This window comes from Malaclemys terrapin, chromosome 7, assembly GCF_027887155.1.
Source record: "Malaclemys terrapin pileata isolate rMalTer1 chromosome 7, rMalTer1.hap1, whole genome shotgun sequence".
NCBI classification, from domain to species: domain Eukaryota; kingdom Metazoa; phylum Chordata; order Testudines; family Emydidae; genus Malaclemys; species Malaclemys terrapin.
The window spans coordinates 47,571,951-47,593,093 of NC_071511.1; the positions used below are offsets into that span (position 1 = coordinate 47,571,951).

Consider the following 21,143-nt stretch of genomic DNA (forward strand, 5'->3'; position numbering starts at 1 on the left):
ATTTCCTTTTGTGCAGTACTAGAAGTGGTTGCAGGGCAGGATCCAGTGGCATAGGGAGCTCTGCATGTGAGTAGCAGGAGCTGCTGCAGTCAAGACTGAGGACAGAACCGTGTGGGTTCCCAGGACTGCAATTGCAGGGGGTGCTCCAGCAAGACAGATGGATCAGCAGAGCTGTGGGAGGAAAAGCTCCCATAGCAGCAGCCAAGGCTGTCTAAAGCCTCTTGTGGGGGAAGAACAAACATTTCCCCCAGAGCCCCTCTCCCCTAGACAACACAGCTAAGATTCTGTGCGTATCGCAGTTCCGCTGCATGGTGTGGGGTGAGTTGTAGAGGGGATGTGTGGGGGAATCTCCAGCCCTGGGACATGCTTCGTGCCAGCTCCCTGAGCACCCATGTGGGCGTGTATACTGGGGGGCGAGGTGTCTGTGGCGGAGATGTGGCCTGTGCGCTCTAGCTGTGGGTGGGGAGTGGCGCTGTAAATGCTGTACAGGCCATGGGACACAATGGGGACCCCCTGTGTTGGGCACCCACGCAAAAACCATTAACCTGGGTTTGTGCAGTGACTTCATGCGCTGTCCCTCGCTTCACTGCAGTTCCTCTAGGAATCATTGTTTGAAAAAGATTGCCCTGCTGTTGCTATTGACCCCCTATTTTGCTAGCCTGGCTCAGCCTCCCGCTCCTCAGCTGGGGAGCCCTGCACAGTATCCCCCATTTCATTATTAGACCAAGCAGCCAGTTCCGGGTCAGGAATCAAGAAGGCTAAAGACTCACACAGGCATGGCCCCCTTGGCATGAACCTTCCGGGCTTTAAACATTAGTGTTTATTCATAATGACCCCGTGCCGGGGGCGAGGCTGCCAGACCTGCCCTCCCTGGGAGGTGTGGGATTTCGGGCCAGGCAGAGGTTTTCAACAGCTGGTGGGGCTGTTGTCTGCTCTATCTAGTGTGCCGTTCTGCTTCCTATCATTCAAATACAGAAATGTTACCTTCGTGCTTGTGACTGTCATGGGATTAATGGAGCAGCAGAAGAGAGGATGGACTTGTGGACAGAGCGCTGGCCTCAGGAGAGCGGAGTTCAGTTTCTTGCTCCACCACATGCTCCCCGCGGGACCCTGGGCAAGTCACTTAACCTCCCCATGTCTCGCTTTCCCCATCAACAAAATGGGAGTTGATACCTCCCTGCTTCAGAGGGAGAGGGATAAAATCCAGCCACGAGAGGCAGTGACAGTGCTGTAGAGAGATTCTGTCAAGAAGTTTCTTCTCCATGCCCCATTTGCTTAGCAGAGAGGCTTCTTGAGGCAGCAGTGATGGCGGAAACCTGTCTGCTAGGGCCTAGACTGAGACCCCCCAAACTCGCTGCACACTGCCTGTGGTCACAGCTGTCAATCAGGACTGTACAGTGGATACAAGCTAGTGACTTAGGAGTCTCTGCATCCCATCCCCTGCGTTGTTCATCCCTTTATCTCCTCTTGCTGTTTAAAGTCCCCTTTCCAGCACCATCCCCTTTCTTGCTGTTCTGTTAAAGCAGCTTGTGTCCTTCATCTCTTCTGTTTCCCAGGCCCTGCAGCTATGGAGCAGGGATCGTGCTGCAGTGAGTTGGCAGAGGCTGTCTCGGCATCAGGCTATTTGGGGACATGGGTTTGAGCCTGTGCCACGCATCCCAAAATAAAGTTACCAGTTATTTTAAAAGAAAAAACAACCCGCCTGCCGTCTCCACCCCCAAATTGCAGCATTGCCATCAACAGTCAGCCCCCTCTACCAGGAAAACTGTAGGAGACGTCAAGCAACACAGCTGCTGGGCGGGCGAGGTGTGGGTGTTAGTCAAAGCGTCCAGCTGTTCTTTCAATGCGGAGTCCATCCCCGCAAGTCCCCTGAGCCTTGCTGGTTTGATCCTGTGTGGTACCAGTGTGAGTCTTCTCCTGTTTGTGCCCTCCTCCCGCCCCCAGTCCAGCTCAGCTGGCACCTGCGGGTTCAGAAAGGCATGGTTCAGCGAGCTGCCTCTTCCAGCAGCTGGGGCGGAGCTGGGCCTATCAGATCACTGAAATCCTTACAGTGGGCTAGTGAGGAGGGAGGGATGGGGGATTGTGGCCAAGGGCGAGGGGAGCAGAGGGGGTGGGAAAGTTGTCTGAAATCCCATGAAGTAGCCTCAAACTCCCCTTCCCTTGCACTTTTGGAAGAAGCTGCTCGATCTGTCTTTCCTGGATTATCTGAATCACTCCAAGAAGCACTGAGGACTCTCACAGCCATGCTGAGGGGTGGACTTTCAGGCTCGGCAGGTCGCTGGTCGAAGCAGCATCTGGGCCTCTATGGAGCCCCCTTGCTCGTGTCAGTTACCAAGTGCTTCAGTAACCGACAGCAGAGGAACATCTACTTCCCAGTGCTCTGCGAGTGAAACACAGATACTGGCCCAGGTTCATCCCTGTGGCAAATCCATTAAATGCAGCGGGATTCACACCAGGATTTAATTTTACCCCATCTCTAGGCTGGTGGGAGTGGGGGCCAGTTCTCGGCCGGGCATGGAGCTGAATCCTTGAGGCCTCCTCACAAGTTTCAGCTTGTCCTGTTGAAGAGGGTTTGATTTGCGTTGGCTTCCCTTCCTCCTAAAGATGCATCCGAAGAAGTGGGTTGTAGCCCACGAAAGCTTATGCTCTAATAAATTTGTTAGTCTCTAAGGTGCCACAAGTACTCCTGTTCTTCCTCCTAAAGATTGCTTTAACCCTTTGGGTGCTGGCTGTCACAAAGAGATTCCATTTCATTGACTTCATGGCAGGACAGGCTACACAGGTTAAAGCCCGAGGGTTTACCTGGACTAGCTAACATGCCTTGTCTTTACTGGGATTGTAACATGTGCTAGCTTAGCATGGGTTACAAATACACCTTTTTTCCTGGTGATGACACAGCCTCTATGCATAGGACAGATGCAACTGTGGGAATGGGGTAGGTGGGGTGGGCTCCATTGACATTGGTAGCAGCTTATCAGGTGTTAAGCTGTGCTGATGTAGGTTGGCAGGGTGTGGTGTAACCCAGTGTACTGGCAGTGCTGGGGAAAGCCTCCTAATGAAATCCAAGCTAATGTCATTTGGGGATTGACTTGAAAGATCTGCTGTGCAACCCATGGGAATCCAGCATTCTCCCCAAATCCAGCATCCTCTATCTTTGCTCAGCTGAGGACACTGGGCCAGTGAAGGTTGGCCCTGCCCCATAACTAGCCCCCATGGATGGTTATCCTCTGAGGAATCAGCGGGTTCTGAAATACTCATACTGAAAACTAGGATTGATTTTGTCATCTAACTGGAAATGCTCTGGGGTTAAATTTGCACGGCTGCAGGGCCACAACTCACTGTCAGTGCAGAGTAGAATGCATCCCCATTCCACCCCAAGAAGAGCACAGGTAGGGCACTATACGATGAATAGGCTGCTCTGAACCTTGCGGCTTCTCTATGGGTCCGGAGCAGAGATTCTCAGCCTCTTTTCAACCATGGTCTCCCTGTGCAGCCACTCACTGAAGTCCTTCTCCTTAGATGGCTCCCACAGTCCTTTGCATGCTCTTGTGATGCTTGAGAGAAGAATGTGGAAATGGGCACAGTGGTTTGGGTGGTAACTCCAGGAGCCCAGTCCTGTGATGAGATGAGCATCCTCTATTCCTTTGACTATCTTCTCTCTCCTCTACCCTATGCTGTCCATGGTATTTCTAAGGCACCTCTTGTGATATCTAAGTGCCAAGTTGAGGGGCGTCAGCACCTTTCAGCATCTCACCGGTTCAGGCCCTGGTGTCTGAGGTGGACATGGTCCAAATGATTGGACTTTGGCCTGGGACCCAGGCTAGAAGTATAGTCACAGCTCACTTGAGTGTTACAAGTTACTGACTGGGAACTGCTGGTCAAGAGAATCACATTGAGAGATGGCCCTGTGATGTCGTGGTGCTTGCAGAGTGATGGGATGCATGGCTAACGTGTGCCTGTGCTCTCTTTCAGGAGAGGAAGCTGTGCGCCCATCCCAGGCTGGAGATCTACAAAGGAGACCGCATCTATTTTGTGTGCCCCCTGGCACGCCAAGGAGACTTCTATGTGCCAGAAATGAAAGAGATGGAGCGGAAGAGCAGAGCGGCAGAAGCAGACGATGCACAGACAGATATCACAGGTACCCATAGGGCACATGCATGTTTCTCTTGCTTTCCTGTTGAAGTCAGTGCTTTCCAGGGTTGACTGGATGCAGGTGTCCCCAGACCCTCTGAGGCAGTGATGCTATATCAGAGGTGAGCAAACTATGGCCCACGGTCCACATCCGGCCCGTGAGGCTGTCCTGCCCAGCCCATGAACTCCTGGCCGGCCCCGACCCCTCCCCTGCTGTCCTCCCTCCCCTGCAGCCCTCAGCTCACCGTGCCGGTAGCACGGCGGCATGGCTAGCTCTGGCCAGGCAGCGTGGCTCAAGGGCAGATTTACCAGTGAACACAGGGTGCCCTGGCATGGGCCCCCCAACAACAGAGGGACCCAGGGCCGGGCACTCGGGCAGCTCAGCACCGGCGCACCCCCCGCGGGGGGAGAGGGGCTGCACTGTGGGGGCAGGGGAGCAGGCGGGTGGTGTGAGCGCGGGGAACGCGGCTGGAGGACTCAGGAGGAGCACTGGTCAGCCGCACAGCCGGCTGGAGAGAAGCGGCACTTTGAAGGGGAAACCACCGCTTCTCTCCAACTGTGTGGCTGCCCCTGCTCCTCCTGAGTCCTCCGCTCATGTTTGCAGGGCCGCATTCCGATAGGGGGTGGGGTCCCGGGGGGGCGGTTAGGGGCAGGGGGTCCCGGGAGGGGGCAGTCAGGGGACAGGGAAGGGGGGTTGGATAGGGGGTGGGGTCCCGGGGGGTGGCAGGACCGGCTCCAGGCACCAGCAAAGCAAGCACGTGCTTGGGGCGGCACAATTCCAGGGGCGGCATTCCGGCTTTTTTTTTTGCTTGGGCAGTTGCGCTCTCAGAGCTTGGGGTGGCAAATTTTTTGCTTGGGGCGGCAAAAAACCTAGAGCCGGCCCTGTCCGGGAGGGGCGGTCAGGACAAGGAACAGGGGGGGTTGGATGGGTCAGGAGTTCTGAGGGGGGCAGTCAGGGGGCGGGAAGTGGGAGGGGGCAGATAAGGGGTGGGGGGCAGGCTGTTTCGGGGGGCACAGCCTTCCCTACCCAGCCCTCCATACTGTTTTGCAACCCTGATGTGGCCCTCAGGCCAAATAGTTTCCGCACCTCTGTGCTATATGGACAAAGCAGACATGGTGGAGGGGGAGGCTGGTGATTTTACCCCTCCATTCACTGAGCAGCTGGAATTGAAGCATCTTGTTTCTTTAAAGGAACAACATCCATTAAGTTCCAGCAAGGCCCAGAGCCTATAACGCAATTACTCGTGATTTCAAACAAGTCACCTCCTATCCCTTAGATTGAAATAAGTGTTGATCTTGTCACCCACTTGACCCCTGGGATATAGGCCACATCTTGCATAGTACATGGTTGTACTTACAATGTCAAATAAACAGTAAGCTAGTCTCAATTTGAACTATTGTGGTGCTACTGCCCTACTTATAATAGCGTTATTTGGATACTGCAACTTAGTTGTAGTCACTTTATCTCCTCAAATAGCTCTGTCTTGAGCTCTTGTGCATCTGCCGTATTTGGAATCCTGAGTAATTTAAGCAACAACTTTCTAGAGCCAGTGCTAGAATTATCCAATGGCACCTGCTTAACGAGATCTGCTGAAGTCTCTGTGTATCTAGAAAGGAAGTGATTGTAATGCCTGTAGGGGCGTGACAGCAGTGCTATGCTCTCCTATCATGGCACTACTGCCGTTATAACTCAGAATGCTAGTTGCTCACCCCATTGCTCACACTTTCGTGGAACCAAAATATATGTGACTCATAATTGCTCTCTATAAGCTGTAAATATTTTACATCTGGGACATATGTTAGATGATATACTGTCTTGCGAAATACTGTGAAAGCAGCCCCTTTCGCACATTTCAGGTCAGATATACTTATGTAATATGCATTTAAAAAGTGACATACTCTTTATGTATATATCACATGCACATCTTTTCCACATGGGCAGTCTTATATTTTTCTTTTGCACTTCTTTAATTTTGAATTTCTTTCATTTGTAATCACGTGTACCATAAACACGAAAAGGGGAAGCTGTTTTCTGAGATCTTTGTTCATTCAGCAATGCCAATATCAGGACAGTCAGAGTCCTGGCTCTTGCACAGTGCTCTCAACTCTTCCCCCTTTCCTGTAGCTTTATAATGGGCTCGTCCGTGATCTGATCACATGATGCTGTAATGTAACATGCTGTTTGGACTAATGCAGTATTTTCTTGCACTGGATTGGCACTCTTTTCTATACCTTTAGGTGCCAGTGCACAGCATTGGACCAATCAGATCTTTATAAACAGACACATTTTTGTGCACATGTAATTGTTTGATGTGGTTATATGTGTGCATTTTTGTCAATATAGTTTCAAAAATTGGAGTCTGTATTAACTTGGTTAGATAATATGGAGAAAAACTCTAATTTCATAGATCCAAGGGGCAGAGTTAAGGTGTTCAGAGCCTTCTCTCTGAATTACCTGACTTTAATTTAACATAGGTTTTGGTCAGTATTATATGTGGCGGCTCTAGCTTCTATATAGTTACAGAAAAATAGAGATCTCTTTATATATATAGAGAGAGAGAATGAGAGAGGACGTTCCCCAGAGATGGTTAAAATTCCACTTGCTGACTAGTGGCTGGGCGAGGAGGAAGTTATTTTGCAGCTTTCATGTCATGAGACATTTGGATTTTCCATATGTGAGTTGCGATGCAGTGCTGTCCGCCCAAGTCTGCAGAGAGCCAGCCTGAAACAACGGCCTTGAGAGGTTTAAATTGCCTTGAATGTAAATGTCAGTGTTGTTTACTTCACTGCTGATCATTTGAGCATAAACAATAGTGGGACTGTGGGTGAAGCTGTGCTATATTGTGTGGGCTCTGCATAGCCACGCCCCTTCCGCACCCATTCCGAGTTCTTTTCAGACCTGTTCCATGTGATTCTATAATGTCAAAGAAACCCAAAGCAACTGTGACACCATTTTAACCAGTAGGATTTCAGTGTATGAATAAGAGCAGACCAACTGCATGATGGTTGGCTGAGTTACCACCAAGGTCATAACCCCAACACGCATCTCTCTCTGATGTCGACATCTCACCAGTGTTAGCGTAACTGCTTTGAAGTCAAACTCTTAAATCAGCTACTAGAATAATGGGGCCATGCAAGTATCAGCTGGATAGAAAACACCTCTTCAGGGAGGACTGCTAGTGGCATGGAGAGACTTTCATCTCCAGCTTGCTGCTCGGCATCCAGTCCTGGTAAGCAGTGACCAAAAATGGTTTCTCTTTGATGGCTGTTCAGTGTGAAACGAATTGTTGATTTTAGACCAGTTTCTAGTGGGCAGGTGACCACATCAAACAATCCCCAGCATGTGTGGCCTGCTTGTTGGCAGTCACAGTAGAGAGCCCAAGGACTGAATGGGCTATGAGGATTGAACAACTAGCTCACTCCTTGAAGGGATCCCCCCAGGTGTGGATTGAGGCCCATTCATGGGGAATGCCCGAACTGCCATTGACCATGCTGTTCCTGTTGTGGAGATGGAATGACCCGAGCTGCCAATAAAACACCTGTCAGCAGCATGAACATTTAGAAGAAATAAACCCCAAATAGGCAATTCTCAGGTCTCCCTGTGGCACTGCCCGCTGGCCATTAACATTGCATTCAGATTCACGGAGTAGGACATCTCTGGCACTCTCTCTGTTCTTCTCAGAGCTGAGTTAAAGTCAGGCCTTGCCTGTGAGTTGAATAGAAAGGTTTCTTTTTGCTTTTTAAAAAAATGTCCCGTCCCCCCCCCAAGCTATTCAGAGCAAGTTCATCCCAAGTCATGGCTTCTTCAACCACGCACCCTGGAGGGGTCAGGAATGTAATGACCCACCAGTTCCCCATGTTTCTTTATTCATTTTCTCTTGATTTCTGCTCCCTATCTTCTGGCTATGCGGGTATTGGGGGGAGGCCACGGTGGACCAGTTCTGACCCACAACTTTGTTTTCTCACTTACACAGGTTGGATCAGCACTTGACCCATCAGATTGCTCTCTCCATCCATCCAATTTTGTAAAGGTCTCTGTAGAGTGGCCCATGTTGAAGAGATCAGCTAGCAGCCTGTTCCCCACAGGGGACCTCACTTCTCGGGCCAGATTCTCAGTGGGTGTAAATCAGTGTAACTGTCACGTATATATCGCTTTATACCTAGTTATCTTTGGTTGTGTTGTATGTATGCTATCAGGTGGTAGCTGACCACAGGATGAGCATGGTCAGTGCCCTTTCCTTTGGACCCAATCCTGTGAGATGCTGAGTCTTGCCTGAGTGGTGTTGTGCCCCTCCTACTCCCAGTGAGGCAAATGGGAATTGAGGGTGCTGAGCACTGAGCAGGATTGGACCCTTTCTCATCACCCTCTTCATCCCTTCCCTCTTCTCATTCATCTGCAATTCTAAGGCCAGGTCACTTCTGGATCATGGGATCATCCTGTCCAAAGCAATTAACAGATGGCAAGATTTTAACATACCCCCCTTCCAATCCTCTTCCTGGGTGTTTAAAAAACATGTCGTTCAGAATTAGGCAAAAGAAAATTCGCAGGGTGTCTTTTTTTAAACCTACTTTGATTTCAGAACAGCAATAATACTTAATAATACCCTGCCCTGATACAGCACCTTTTGTCTGTGGTTCTCCTAGCTCTTTACAAACAGCTGTATTAAAAATTCCCAAGTCTGTTTGAATTAATGATTTCATTTGTGAATTTCCAGCAGAAGGCTCTGCCATTTCCCCACTGACTTTTGAGGTGAATGGTGTCATTCAAAACCCAGCGACCTGTAGATGTGCAGCAAAGGCTTGGGGTTTTGAAGTTGAGCGGTGATTCTGTGACCTTGGGGGGAAAAAAAAATCACAGCTGTCTGTCTATTATCTTTCCTCCTTATCGAGCCGATCTCCAAGGTGCTGAGTGCCCTCCATGCCGACTGACACCAATAACAGTTGGAGGATGCTTGGGAGCTCACTGGATTGGGCACGATGTGTCTATTTAATCTGTCTACACACTGGTAAAGACTCTGCCTTCCTCTCTGAGGACTGATGCACTCAGCATACACGCTGAGCATACTGGGAGGAGTTGGGGTGCTCAGGCACCTATGTGGTTCAGCACTGTTTCCTTCCCTGCTCTGCAGTCATCAAGGTCATTGGAAAGACAGAAGGAAACTGATGACTCTCCGGGGGGCCAGTGTCAGTCACAATTAGCTTTGTTTTGCACTTAATTATTTTCAAGGGCTTTGGCACCAGCTATGGGCCCTGAGAGCCCTCACTCCAGCCTTGCCTTCAGCGGGACACTCTCTGATGTGAGCCTGTTGCCACAGGAATGAACAGAAGGTCAAAGCAAACAAAAGTACCCCCTTGCTGTGGGGGAAAGGAAGGCTGTGTTTTCTGGAGTGACTGGAGACTGATTCTTGTTGGTAGGCTCTGCTGATGCGTTCAGATGTGACCTGTGATCCAGCTGCATCTCTACAGTCATACCTCCTGCCTATCTAGCCAGAACGAAGGCCATCCCAGAGCATCCTGTGGTGTCCCCCAGTGGGGAGTCGACACTTTCAGGGGACTCACTTCTAAGATGGAAGCAATGATGGTACAGCATGGCTCTGTCAACGCTCCTCAATCCTGACCTGCCTCCTCCTGCCCTGCTGTTCTAGTCCTGGGCTCCCCCACACTGTCTGCTGCTGCTCCCCAGTCCTGACCTGCAGCTCCCACTGCTGTGCCAGGCCTTGGCTTCCCTTAAGCAGAAATTGGCAATAGACTCAATTGCTTGGAGGCTTTGTGGTGTGTCTAGGGAGTTAAACTGGAACCAGCCAAATCTCCTCCTGAGGCAGGGTTTGAACACCAGCCCTGGCTATGGCACTACATCTGCCACCCAGCCCCTCAGGATCATTCCTTCCTTTATCTTCCCTTTCTCTTTCCAGAGAGCTCTCCAGCCTCTCTCCACCCAGCACCTGGTGCCAGAGGAACCCGCTCGGTGCCCTGCCCGTGTCACAATACGTCTTCTTTAGAGGCGGGCTGCAGCTGCAGCTCCTGCTGGGGAGGGGCCCGGGCAAGGCCTGGACTGCCATTTCCAATAGCGTGAGCCACCATTTCAGCCTGACAGGCTGGGTTGTGGGCACCCCTGCTGCTCCGACTGCCCCTGCCCATCTCCTGTTGCCTTTTGTGCAGGGTGTGAAAAGCTGTGATTAGCTGCGCCTTGCCTGTTATTACATTGATCTATTATTTAGCGTGAGATGCGATGAATATTTGATAGGGCTCAGAGCCTGGCTGGGGGGAGAGGGCCAGCTCGCTGAAAGGAAGAATTATGGATTAGGTTCTTGTGCCACAGCGGGAGGTGGGATGCACGGAACTGTGCTTCACTTTTTAACCCTTGCCTGCCCAGAGCAGCACAGGCCTTTTGGATGTTCCGGCAGTTGCATGCCCCTGCGGCTGCTCGGCCCGGTCAACGGCAGTCCCCTCTCTCTGGGCCAGTGAGCTCTTAAAAGAGGGAGAGATTCCTGCGATGCGGGCATGAGGCGACAGCAGCTGGAGGTGGTTACAGTTAGGTGGTGACAGCAGGGCTCCTGCCTCTCTCTGTGAGGTAGGTGGGTAGGGTTACCATATTTCAGCAAGAAAAAAAGAGGACGGGAGGAGCCCCGCCCTAGCCCCGCCCCTGCCCCTCCCACTTCCCGCCCCCCCAGAACCCCCAACCCTCCCCCCGTTCCTTGTCCCCTGACTGCCCCCTCCTGGGACCCCTGCCCCTAACTGCCCCCCAGGACTCCACTCCCTATCTAAGCCTCCCTGCCTCTTGTCCCCTGACTGCCCCAACCCTTATCCACACCCCCACCCCCAGACAGACCCCTGGGACTCCCACGCCCCATCCAACCACTCCCCACCCCCTGACAGCCCCCCCCCGAACTCCCAACCCATCTAAACCCCTCTGCTCCCTGTCCCCTGACTGCTCCAATCCATCTCCCCACCCCTGCCACCCCCCCCCAGAACTCCCAAACACTCCCCCCCGCTCCTTGTCCCCTGACTGCCCCCTCCTGGGACCCCTGCTCCTAACTGCCCCCCAGGACTCCACTCCCTATCTAAGCCTCCCTGCCTCTTGTCCCCTGACTGCCCCAACCCTTATCCACACCCCCACCCCCAGACAGACCCCTGGGACTCCCACGCCCCATCCAACCACTCCCCACTCCCTCCCCAGAACTCCCAACCCATCTAAACCCCTCTGCTCCCTGTCCCCTGACTGCTCCGATCCATCTCCCCACCCCTGCCACCTGACAGGCCCCCCCCAGAACTCCCAAACACTCCCCCCCTGCTCCTTGTCCCCTGACTGCCCCCTCCTGGGACCCCTGCCCCTAACTGCCCCCCAGGACTCCACTCCCTATCTAAGCCTCCCTGCCTCTTGTCCCCTGACTGCCCCAACCCTTATCCACACCCCCACCCCCAGACAGACCCCTGGGACTCCCACGCCCCATCCAACCACTCCCCACCCCCTCCCCAGAACTCCCAACCCATCTAAACCCCTCTGCTCCCTGTCCCCTGACTGCTCCGATCCATCTCCCCACCCCTGCCACCTGACAGCCCCCCCCAGAACTCCCAAACACCCCCCCCTGCTCCTTGTCCCCTGACTGCCCCCTCCTGGGACCCCTGCCCCTAACTGCCCTCCAGAACCCCACCCCCTACCTAAGACTCCCTGTTCCTTGTCCCCTAACTGCCCCCTCCTAAGACCCCCCCAACTGCCCCCCAGGACCCTACCCCCTACCTGTACCCTGACTGCCCAAAACTTTCTCCACTCCCCCCAAAAAGCCCCCCCCCGTTTCTTGACTGCCCCCTCCAGAACCTTCCTGCCCCCTGACCTCCTTACCCTGCTGCTCAGAACAGAGTGTTGGGCTCTGTGCGAGCCGAGCCGGACACGTGGCTGCGCTCCCCAGCACAACAAAACCCGGTCCCTGGCCCTGCACAACAAAACCCGGTCTGGCCCTGCACAGTGCTGCTGGACTGGGCTGCAAGGGAGCTGCCGGCTCAGAATGCAGGGCGGATCCGGCTCCTCTACAGCTGCTCCTGAGTCCAGCCCGGGACTTCCCTGCAGCCCTCCCAGCTGCTCGCTCTGCTCTGCGGGGGGGAAATCCCGGACATTGTGAGTGCTTTACAAATTCCCCCCCCACGCTATTTTTAGCACACAAAAGGAGGACATGTCTGGGTAAATCCGGACGAATGGTAACCCTATAGGTGGGTGTTGATTAGACTTCAGACTAGTAGATCTTAATATCATCCCAGTAGGGACCGCTGCAGGGAGAGGGATGAGATGGGATCTGTTGGACCTTTCCCTTCTCAGCCGGCTTATTCCACACAGATAACAAATGCTGGCATGTTTATGACTTATAACAAGCTCCCCTTTCCTCCTAACGAAACAGCCAAAAAAATGAGGAGAGTTTTCCCCTTTGTTCTGTCCCTGCTTTCGATCTCTGGCTCCCCAGTCCCTAGGATGATCTCTGGCTCCCACGTCCCCTTCACAGTGGGATAGTTCTGGCCTGTAGATTGCTTTCATAGTGTCCATCAGCACCAAATCTGCAGCCAAAGGGGACGTTATTGTTGTCTCTTTAGTGTGCGTGTACGGGAGGGAGAGAGCGTTTCTTGCTGACAAAAGTGCCAGATTGAGTGCCCCAGCGAGGGAAGCTCTCTGTTTATCTCCAGGACACGTAGAGGTTGGCCAGCAACAGTGTAAACTCCCCGCAGTGACGGGCCTCAGTCCTGACATGAAGGGCCCACCTGTGCTTCTGACAGTAAAGTTCAGTCTCCGTGGACCAAGCAGTCTTTGGCCTCTCTGCTCGCTTGCCAATTAGTGTCACTGCAGCAAGGCTTTCTGCTGGGCGGCTGCTCCTCTGCTAGGAACTAAACCCAGGCCCTGTGTCTCTTGGAGGGAAATGTTCAAGGGGTGGCTCCCTGTCAGAATCTGACACCGTCCATGGCAAATCACTGGCCGTTCCCTTTTCCTTTCTGCTTTAGAAGCCATACAATGTTTTCCTTCTGCTGAGAGCTGTCTCAGCCCCATATCAGCCAGGGAGGTTCAGGAAGGTGCTTTTCTGTCAAACCTGCTTCACTCAGCGCTGTGCAAATGTCCCGCACAGCACAGCTGATTTAGGGGAGATCCTCCACCCCAGGAAAGAGCCCCCCTTACAGCCAAACATCTTGGGCAAGAGAAAGGAACCTGCAGCATTGGCTGCACTGGCAGAGTGCAGTAACAGGACAGCCTCTCTGCTGGCATCTTAGCCCTCATCTCCTCTGGCACTTTCCAATCGTTGCACCAGTGGTGGTAGCTGTAGTGACACACAAGTGTAAACAGGGTTTGGGAATTTCATCACCACGATCCCACATTGATAAGAACACCTGTGCTCTGTCTTGTCCATTCTACATTGGTTTATGCCCTCCATTGCTAGCACTAGTGGAGGTGGGCCAGTAATAGCCTAGGGGTTAAAAACATTGCAGATTCCCTGTTGTACCCATGCAGGACACACACACACACACAGGATGTGCTGCATTTCCTAAGGGGATTCCTACGTACCATTATATCTCTGAGATGTGACTGATCTGGTCAGTACTTGGATGGCTGAGCACCAATTGTAGCTTGGATGCTGTAGGGTGTAGTGTGGGTGACCCAGTAGGAGGTATTCTTCCCTGAGGGTCTGTACTGAGCCAGCGCCCAGTGTGGTGGTAGGGTTGCTGTGCTCCTGGAAGCGTTGTTGTTTGTTTGTGTTACTGAAGTGGCTAGGAGCACTAGTCACAGACCAAGAGCCCATTGTAGTAGGCACTGTGTCAACACAGAACAAAAAGATGGCCCCTGTTCCAAGGAGCTTACAGTCTGAGCATAAGACACGAGACAACAGATGGATACAGGCAGATGGAGGAGTGTCGTCTTTTGGAGGACACATAAAACTCGGAGACCCATTAAAATATCCATGCCACTTTTGGCAAGAGTAAGAGTGTTGATTTTTTTGTCCTAGCCAAATTGCAATTAAATAATTGCTCTGGCATCCCAAACATCCCCCACTCACCCGGTAATTTCAATAGAGAACTTATCCTTCACTTCCTCTGCCAACAAATGCTGGAGAGTGTGGCTGGTGCAGAGTGATTGCCATATTGCACCCGAGAGCTGGCTGCAGCTAGGGCCGTGCAAAGTATTACCTCTACACTGGGTTGTAAAGAGCTTGGGCATCCAATTCTATAAATTGGAAATTAACTTTGGAGGGTTCCGATCCAGGTTCTAACATTGTGGCTGATCCTTATATTTTTCATTGGGCAAATCAAACCCAGGCACCTCTGAAATGTGGTGATCTAGATCCAAGCTTTGCGTCTCAGACCCATCTCTAATATTACTATAGTATAAACTTGTTATAATAATTATCCACATCTCCTTGGGTCTCTGAGGTTCCCAGTAACCATAGCCTGGAGATCCATTCCTAGTCAGAACGGATCCATCGCTAAGTTTGCACCAGGCTGGTCTGAAACTCTCTCTCTTTTTAATTAAGAAAATCTTTTGGTGCCAAGTTCTTGGTTTGTGCGTCTGCAGCAGCGGCGCAGCTGGGCGTCACTATGGCCTATTGGTGTGACGCCACATCTCTGGTTTCAGTTGTCTTTGGAGAAGCAGAATAAATAACAGGGTGTCTGATTTTCACTTGGTTGCATATCCACACCCAAAATCGCCACGTTTTGCAGATGAAACTTTCGCACCCTGCCCGTAGCGGCTCCAGTGACTGTGTCACAGCTGGAGCTGGGAAAAGCGCCGAAGAGTGAGACACACAGGGATTCACACCATCACGTCAGGAGATGGGTACGTGAAGGCGAGTTAGACAAGCTGAGAGGTTGAAGAAATCTTATGCAAGACACATTCATACAGCAACACCCTGGGGTGTGTCCAGCTCTCCTCCTTGACTCTGACCACACACACACAGAGCAACTATAAGTCAGTCTGTGTGCATTCTGGCATCTGCAGAGCTAGGCATATGTGACCATGTGAGTATCCCCGGTAAAATAGCTGTCTAGGGTATTCTCAAGAGTGAATTCCATACAGTGATTTTATAGGAGCTGTCAGAGGGTCTGTTGGTTGTTCAAAGGTGGTACAGTACCTGACACACTTCTCAGGGAGCCTCTAGTGGGACCTGGGGGATGCGTAAGCTACTTTCCATGGGAAGCCCACATCTCCCATGGATGTCAGTGTCAGACCCGAGTATGGTGACCCAGGTCAGGCCTTCAAACACTTCCCCAGCTAAGTGAGTAGCTCCCTGGGGAGTTCTGTCACCTTCTGCAGAGCTTAAGCTTTCATTTAAAAAAATATTTTAACCAAGATTTGGGTAAATGGCTACAGTTTGTGGGTGGCTGCATTATTGGTGCCCAGCCTGAGACTCTTAGAAAGCTGATTAACATCACAGTTATATCCAGTTCCCGGCTATTTATTCCTTTCATTGTCGGGGGGGGGGGAGTGGTTTGGGGGAGCAGGGGCATGGCCTTTGTGTTTGCAGGCCGGTAGTGCCACTAGAATGTTTCCTGCTGACTAGTGAGCTTAGTCCTCGGGCGGAGGCATGAGGGGACGTTTTCCAGCCCTGCCCCAGGTGATGAAGTGCTGGTCAGTACCTCTGAGCAGGTGCACTGTCTGGTTTGCCCCTTTCTGCACTTAGTGGGGACAGGACCTGAGAGACCTGATGGCGTCATTTGTGGAGGTGAGATGTAGGCAGGAAAATTGGCACTCTCCCATTTGGGATATTCTGAGGATAACTGACAAGCTTGGCTCCCCTAGAGGAACTGCCAGCTCTTTACAGTGAGCAGCCAAGGGCATCAAGATCCTCACCACCTCCTCCGCCTACCTCTTTTAGAGCTTGTGTTCTGCTGAGGTCCAGGCTGGAGTCCTTTCTGATCAGCGACTGCCATGGGTAGCGTGCCAGTGCCACAACAGTTCTCAGCTTTATGTAATCCAGCCTCTCTCATGCAAACTCTGTACGCTTTCTGGAGTTAAATGCAATAGGGACAGAAGGAGAGACGTTAACAGGCAGTGATGTGGGAGGCAATAAATGCTTCACAAATGAGATGGGAAGTTGAGGAAGCAAAGAGCTAATGCAAGCCTGGAGCTGCAGAGGAGGTGTCCTTGCACTAGCCGTGGGGCGGGTATGTGGGGCATAGTGAAGAGCGCAGAGAGAGTCGGGAGGGCAGTAGAGAGAACGTTAGGCTGCAGCAAAGTCCATGTAGGGCTAAGAGGAATTGTTGAGTGAGGCTGTCTGATTCAAGCAGGAGATGGTGGTACCATGGGTGATACCTGAGTTGATTGGGTGTTCATTACAGATTCAGAGGTGTCTGGGGATCGAATACCCTGAGCAGAAGATGTGCCAAGCACTGAAATCTTGGTACCAGTGAAATGAGGGAAGATTCTGCCAAGCCCAGGAGAAGCCCGGACTTCCAAAGAGACTGGCCATCCTGTCTCAACCAACCCCCCTCCCCTAGTTCCATGATAGCTACGTTCTAGCGAACCTTCCTGCTGTAAATCCACTGGAGTGATTCCTCCAGGGGGCACCTGCCCAGGTTCACAGCAACTGCCCCACTACTGCGGGAATCCCACAGCAACCCAATGGCCCATCCGCCTGTCCACCCTTGGGCTTTTCTGTTGCTGTCTTTCTTCACTTGGGGCAGCAGGTGGCACATGTAGGGCCCTCCACAGAAGGGGAGGAGTCTGCCCAAGTGGCTGGCTGAGGCTGTTCAAACATGATTGGAAGTGATAGAGCGCTGGAAAAGTGCCTGGCTATAGGGCACGTGAAGCTATTTCCTGTCGCCCTCAGTGCGGAACAGAGAGATGCGGCTGCTGGGGGTTACGGAACAGTGGAGCAGCGCCATGGAGCCTGAAACCTTGGGTAAACTTTATTAATGCTTTTCGCTTCCGCGGCTGGCACTTTCTCTCTCCTCTTTTCTTCCTTTAATTCATGGTGGCTGCTTACACAGCCGCTCCCTGAGCAAAGTAAATGCTCCTCCTGGTTATGCAATGGATTTCATACAACAGGGGAGAGCCCCCCTGGTTGACATCTGGATAAATTAACAAGTGAAACGAGTCGGGCACCCCAGACTAATCCGGAGTGGAAGTCCATGGAAATCCCAAACCAGTGAAGCAGTTTGAGTGGTTGGCTCTATCTGATAAGGCCAGGCCCAGGACTGGGTGAGCAGGAATGAGGGGCATTGGCAGTGCTGTGCGGGAGCCCAGGACTGGGAGAGCAGGGGAGGTCAGGAGAGAAGTGCATTTGGAGGCTGCTGGGCTGAGAAACTGGCACAGTTCCTCTCTATCTCAAGCCTGTGGGACCATGCTCATTTTGCAGATACGATTAAAGTAACCAAATCGGCCTTTCCAAGCTCTGCCCATTCACACAGTGAGCATGAAAATTCATGATCAGCCACAAAGCCAAAGGGAACAGGCGGACATTGGGATGTGAGCCTTTCAGAGGAGAGCTGTGTTAATTCTGCAAGTGCCAGCCCAAGCCAATCCACTGATCCCCAGGGAGGACTCTAGGCTGAGAGATTCTCCCTTGGGAACTTGTCGTCCGTGATTCCAGAGAGCCTGCACCTGATGTGCAGTGATCAGGTATTCAGTGCAGAGAGCGATAGGTGCAGGTCTGACCCCAGCCTTGTAGCCTCTGCCAGTCTACAGCACACTGCAAAACACAGCACTGCTGACCTCAGAGAACTCGGACGTTTTTTCTTGCTTTTTCCTTTCATTGTTCCTCCCGTTCTTGGAATTGAAGAAGGCCACACTGCCAGTGGAGAACCTGACCAGCCAGTCCAGTATTGGGAGCCCTGCAGACGAAGTGGTTCCCAAGTTCAGAATCAGGATACTTGGCTGCACAGGACCCTGTAGAGCAGCGGCTCTCAGACTGAGAGATCTCATTTCTTTCACCTAAAACTTAGAAGTCCTTGGCATGCTACCTTGGTCATGGTAATCAGTGCAGTGAGAATGGATTCTGAGCACGACCCTGTACGTCAAACTAACCTGCCTACTGTCTGCCTGCAGCCTGCTACCACCAGTGCTACGTGGCCCAGGATGTGAGAACCGCTGTGGTAGAGCAATCTGCCTAGTTTGGTCATTCCAGGACTAGGGCATTTGTGGTGTTTCCTGGTCAAGGATCTCTTTAAGTCAAAGTGCTGAGACTCTGTGACCTTCATTGATCCTGGCTGCGCAACAAGCTCCAGGCCCAGGAGAAAGCTTCTTGAACCAGTTCTGTGCTCACACCTGTAGAAAGATTCCTGTCTGCAATGAATTCACACGGAGGCAATGGGGACATCTTAACACCCGGGCTATTAGATCAATCTTTGTTTTAACTCTGCATGAAAGGAGCTTGTGGTGACCTCAGTCTCTTTTCTACTAGGCATTTAACTGCCCAGCACACCTGTGTGGAATGAGTTCTGCTAGGTCTCAGCCTGGATTTCCCATCCCAGGTATAATTCTGGGAAAAGAAGCCCTCCCTCCTCTTCCCCTTCTCCCTCCCCCCCCCCACCCAAAGCAGAAGAGAGGGGTAGAGTTGCACCGATGTTTCACCTCAGAGCTGTTTCCATTTCAGCAGGTGAACGTGCACTGAGCCAGACAGCATCTGCAAAGTGCTGAGAGATCCCAGAATGAGAAGTGCCTGATAAACATTCATTCATTCAAGGGGAAAAATCCAGACAGGTGTAATGCTTTTCCTACAAGATCAAGTCACCTCGACACAGAAACTACATTTCCGCTAAGTTAAAAAACATGTTGTTTGTCGGGAAATAATCTCGCAACTTCAGCTCCGTCTGGTTCATGGGAGGAGATTGTGTGTGTGTTGCGGGGCGGGGGGGAGGGAGGATGGCGAGTAAAGCGGACAGGGCCTGAGAATAGGGGAAGTGTAGGTCCTCTCTACTACATCAGCAACCCGACACAGGTCAGTAGGTCAGCCGTACCCCTCCCAGAAGACAGAGGCACCATGCCTTTGGTAGGCTGGCCACTGAATGGGGAGGGAGCATGGAGCAAAGGAAGAAGATCTGCAGCAAGAACACATTAGCAAAGAGAGAGGCCCCAGTCCCACAGGTCCCCTCGGCGCTCTGTAGTCGTGATGCCAGTTCCTTGTTCAAAGCAGGAATCTCTTGATTTGCAGGAACAGGACTGAGCACAGAACTGGGTCAGGAAACCTTCTCCTGAGCCAGGCGCTCAGTCCCATCTGCACTGCTTCTCTCACTGGACAATGGGGGGAGGCTGATCAGAAGCTGCATTTTACATGCGATTCCCTTGGTAAGCAGCAGCCATGGGAAAGGGAAAACAGCAAGAGCGCATGACAGTTTAATGGAGTTTTTAGAAAAATATTCGATGATGCCACCTTCTTCCGCAGCTGCTCAGCCCCGTCTTTCAGCCGGAAAAAAGGAAAATCAATTTCAACTGATTTTCATCACTTCTTTGAACCATCTGCCAGTTTTCCCCCATTATTATTTTTAAATCCACACCTGCAGCCAGGCCACCTTGGGCTGCGATCTCTTCAGATACCTCAGGCTCATGGCAGGGGCCGGTGGGAGATCGTCAAGGAAAGTAGAGCTGCTGCAGGCAGCAGTGGTGGCAATTCAGTAGGTGGCGCTCTGCCCTTTGAGTCGCTCCTGAGCCAGTGCATATGGGGCACGCTGCTTTGGTGCTAAGTGCTGATAAGTCGTGATCAGTAATATTTCCAGTGTCGCCCCTTGTACATTTGCAGTTTGGGTAACTGCATTCTGCTTCCTTAAACTCTCCCTGCTACTTGAATTTGATTAGCTACTTCCCTTCCTTCCCCTAAATTGCAGTGTGGTGTTGCTGGGTGCTGCTAAGCAGCTGCTCCATCCCAGCCTGGAGGTGGGCGATGTGAAGTGATCCTTGGGTGGATATAGACTGTAATCCTGTAACATGCTGGGAGCCTTGAGGGAGGTTGTATATCTATCAGATCACCATGACAGCGGCATTTCCAGCCCGGGGTGTTAGTGTGCCATACAGGGAGAGAGATCTCCATTAGGTTTCCTTCCTCCTTGCTGGAGTCGCAATGCACCGAGGTTTACACATGTGCCTTGGACAGTTCTTTGCTCTGCTTGGAGGATGTTAACAACTGCCAGGGATCATTGCCATCCTCAGTAATGTTATTGACAACACCATCAATGTGCATGGCACTTGACACGCACACATAGGGGCCTGGTTCTCCTCTCTTGCCAAGTAAATCAGGAGTAGCTCCACTGAAATTGGTGGATTTACATCAGAGTAAACCCGGTGTAAACGTGAGGAGTCGGGGCCAGTGGTCCGTGCTCCAGCAGCTCCTCAAAAGGATTTAGGTGCCTAACCCCCATTGATTTCAAAGGGAGTTAGGAGCCTAAATACCTTTGAGGATCTGCACATTACAGTCTAAGGAGAGTTTAGGATCACACGTAGCACTGCTCTTGCACCTTCCATCTGAGGATCTCAAAGCACTTTATAAACATTAATTAATTAAGTCTCACACCCCCTCTGAGGTTGAGTGTATTATTATCCCCATTTTGCAGATGGCAAAGTGACTTGCCCAAGGTCACATGCTGAGGCTGTGGCAGAGCTGGGAAAGCCCCTAGGCTTAGTAACAAGACCAGCTCGGAGGAAGAGCTCTAGGTTTGTGATTGTTGATGGAGTGTCAGTGGTTGGTTCAGGAGTCCCTTGGAGGAAGGTTCCTCAAAGTGAAGGAGCAGGATAGACTCTAAAATGGAGAAATCTACACGGGATTGCTCTAGTACAGGGGCAGTCTGCCCCTTCCCTACAGGCTCCTGTTTGTTGCTGTTGTCACAACTCAGAGTGATGTCATAATTAACAATGATTAATTTTTTCCAGGCAGGTTTTGTCATCCAGCCAGTTGCCCTGGTTACAGCACTAAGTCTGTTTTTAACTTGACACACTTGTATCTTTCTCAGCTCTTTAATTGTGTTGTCGTCCAAACGACCAAGAAAGTGAGCCAGGGACTGGCGTTTGGGATGCAGAGATGGCAACCTGGAGATGGGGACACAGATCATGGAGG

General features: G+C 51.7%; 1 protein-coding gene across 3 annotated transcripts in view; it reads left to right on the top strand.

The window, feature by feature from the left end:
- The window catches only part of TEX264 (testis expressed 264, ER-phagy receptor), a 127,359-nt gene that overhangs the window by 94,453 nt on the left and 11,763 nt on the right, over positions 1–21,143 (top strand). For all 3 annotated transcript variants that reach the window (XM_054034959.1, XM_054034957.1, XM_054034958.1), the window contains exon 5: positions 3,973–4,138. In XM_054034959.1, coding sequence (XP_053890934.1) covers positions 3,973–4,138 — 166 coding nt within the window. The remainder of the gene's footprint in view (positions 1–3,972; positions 4,139–21,143) is intronic.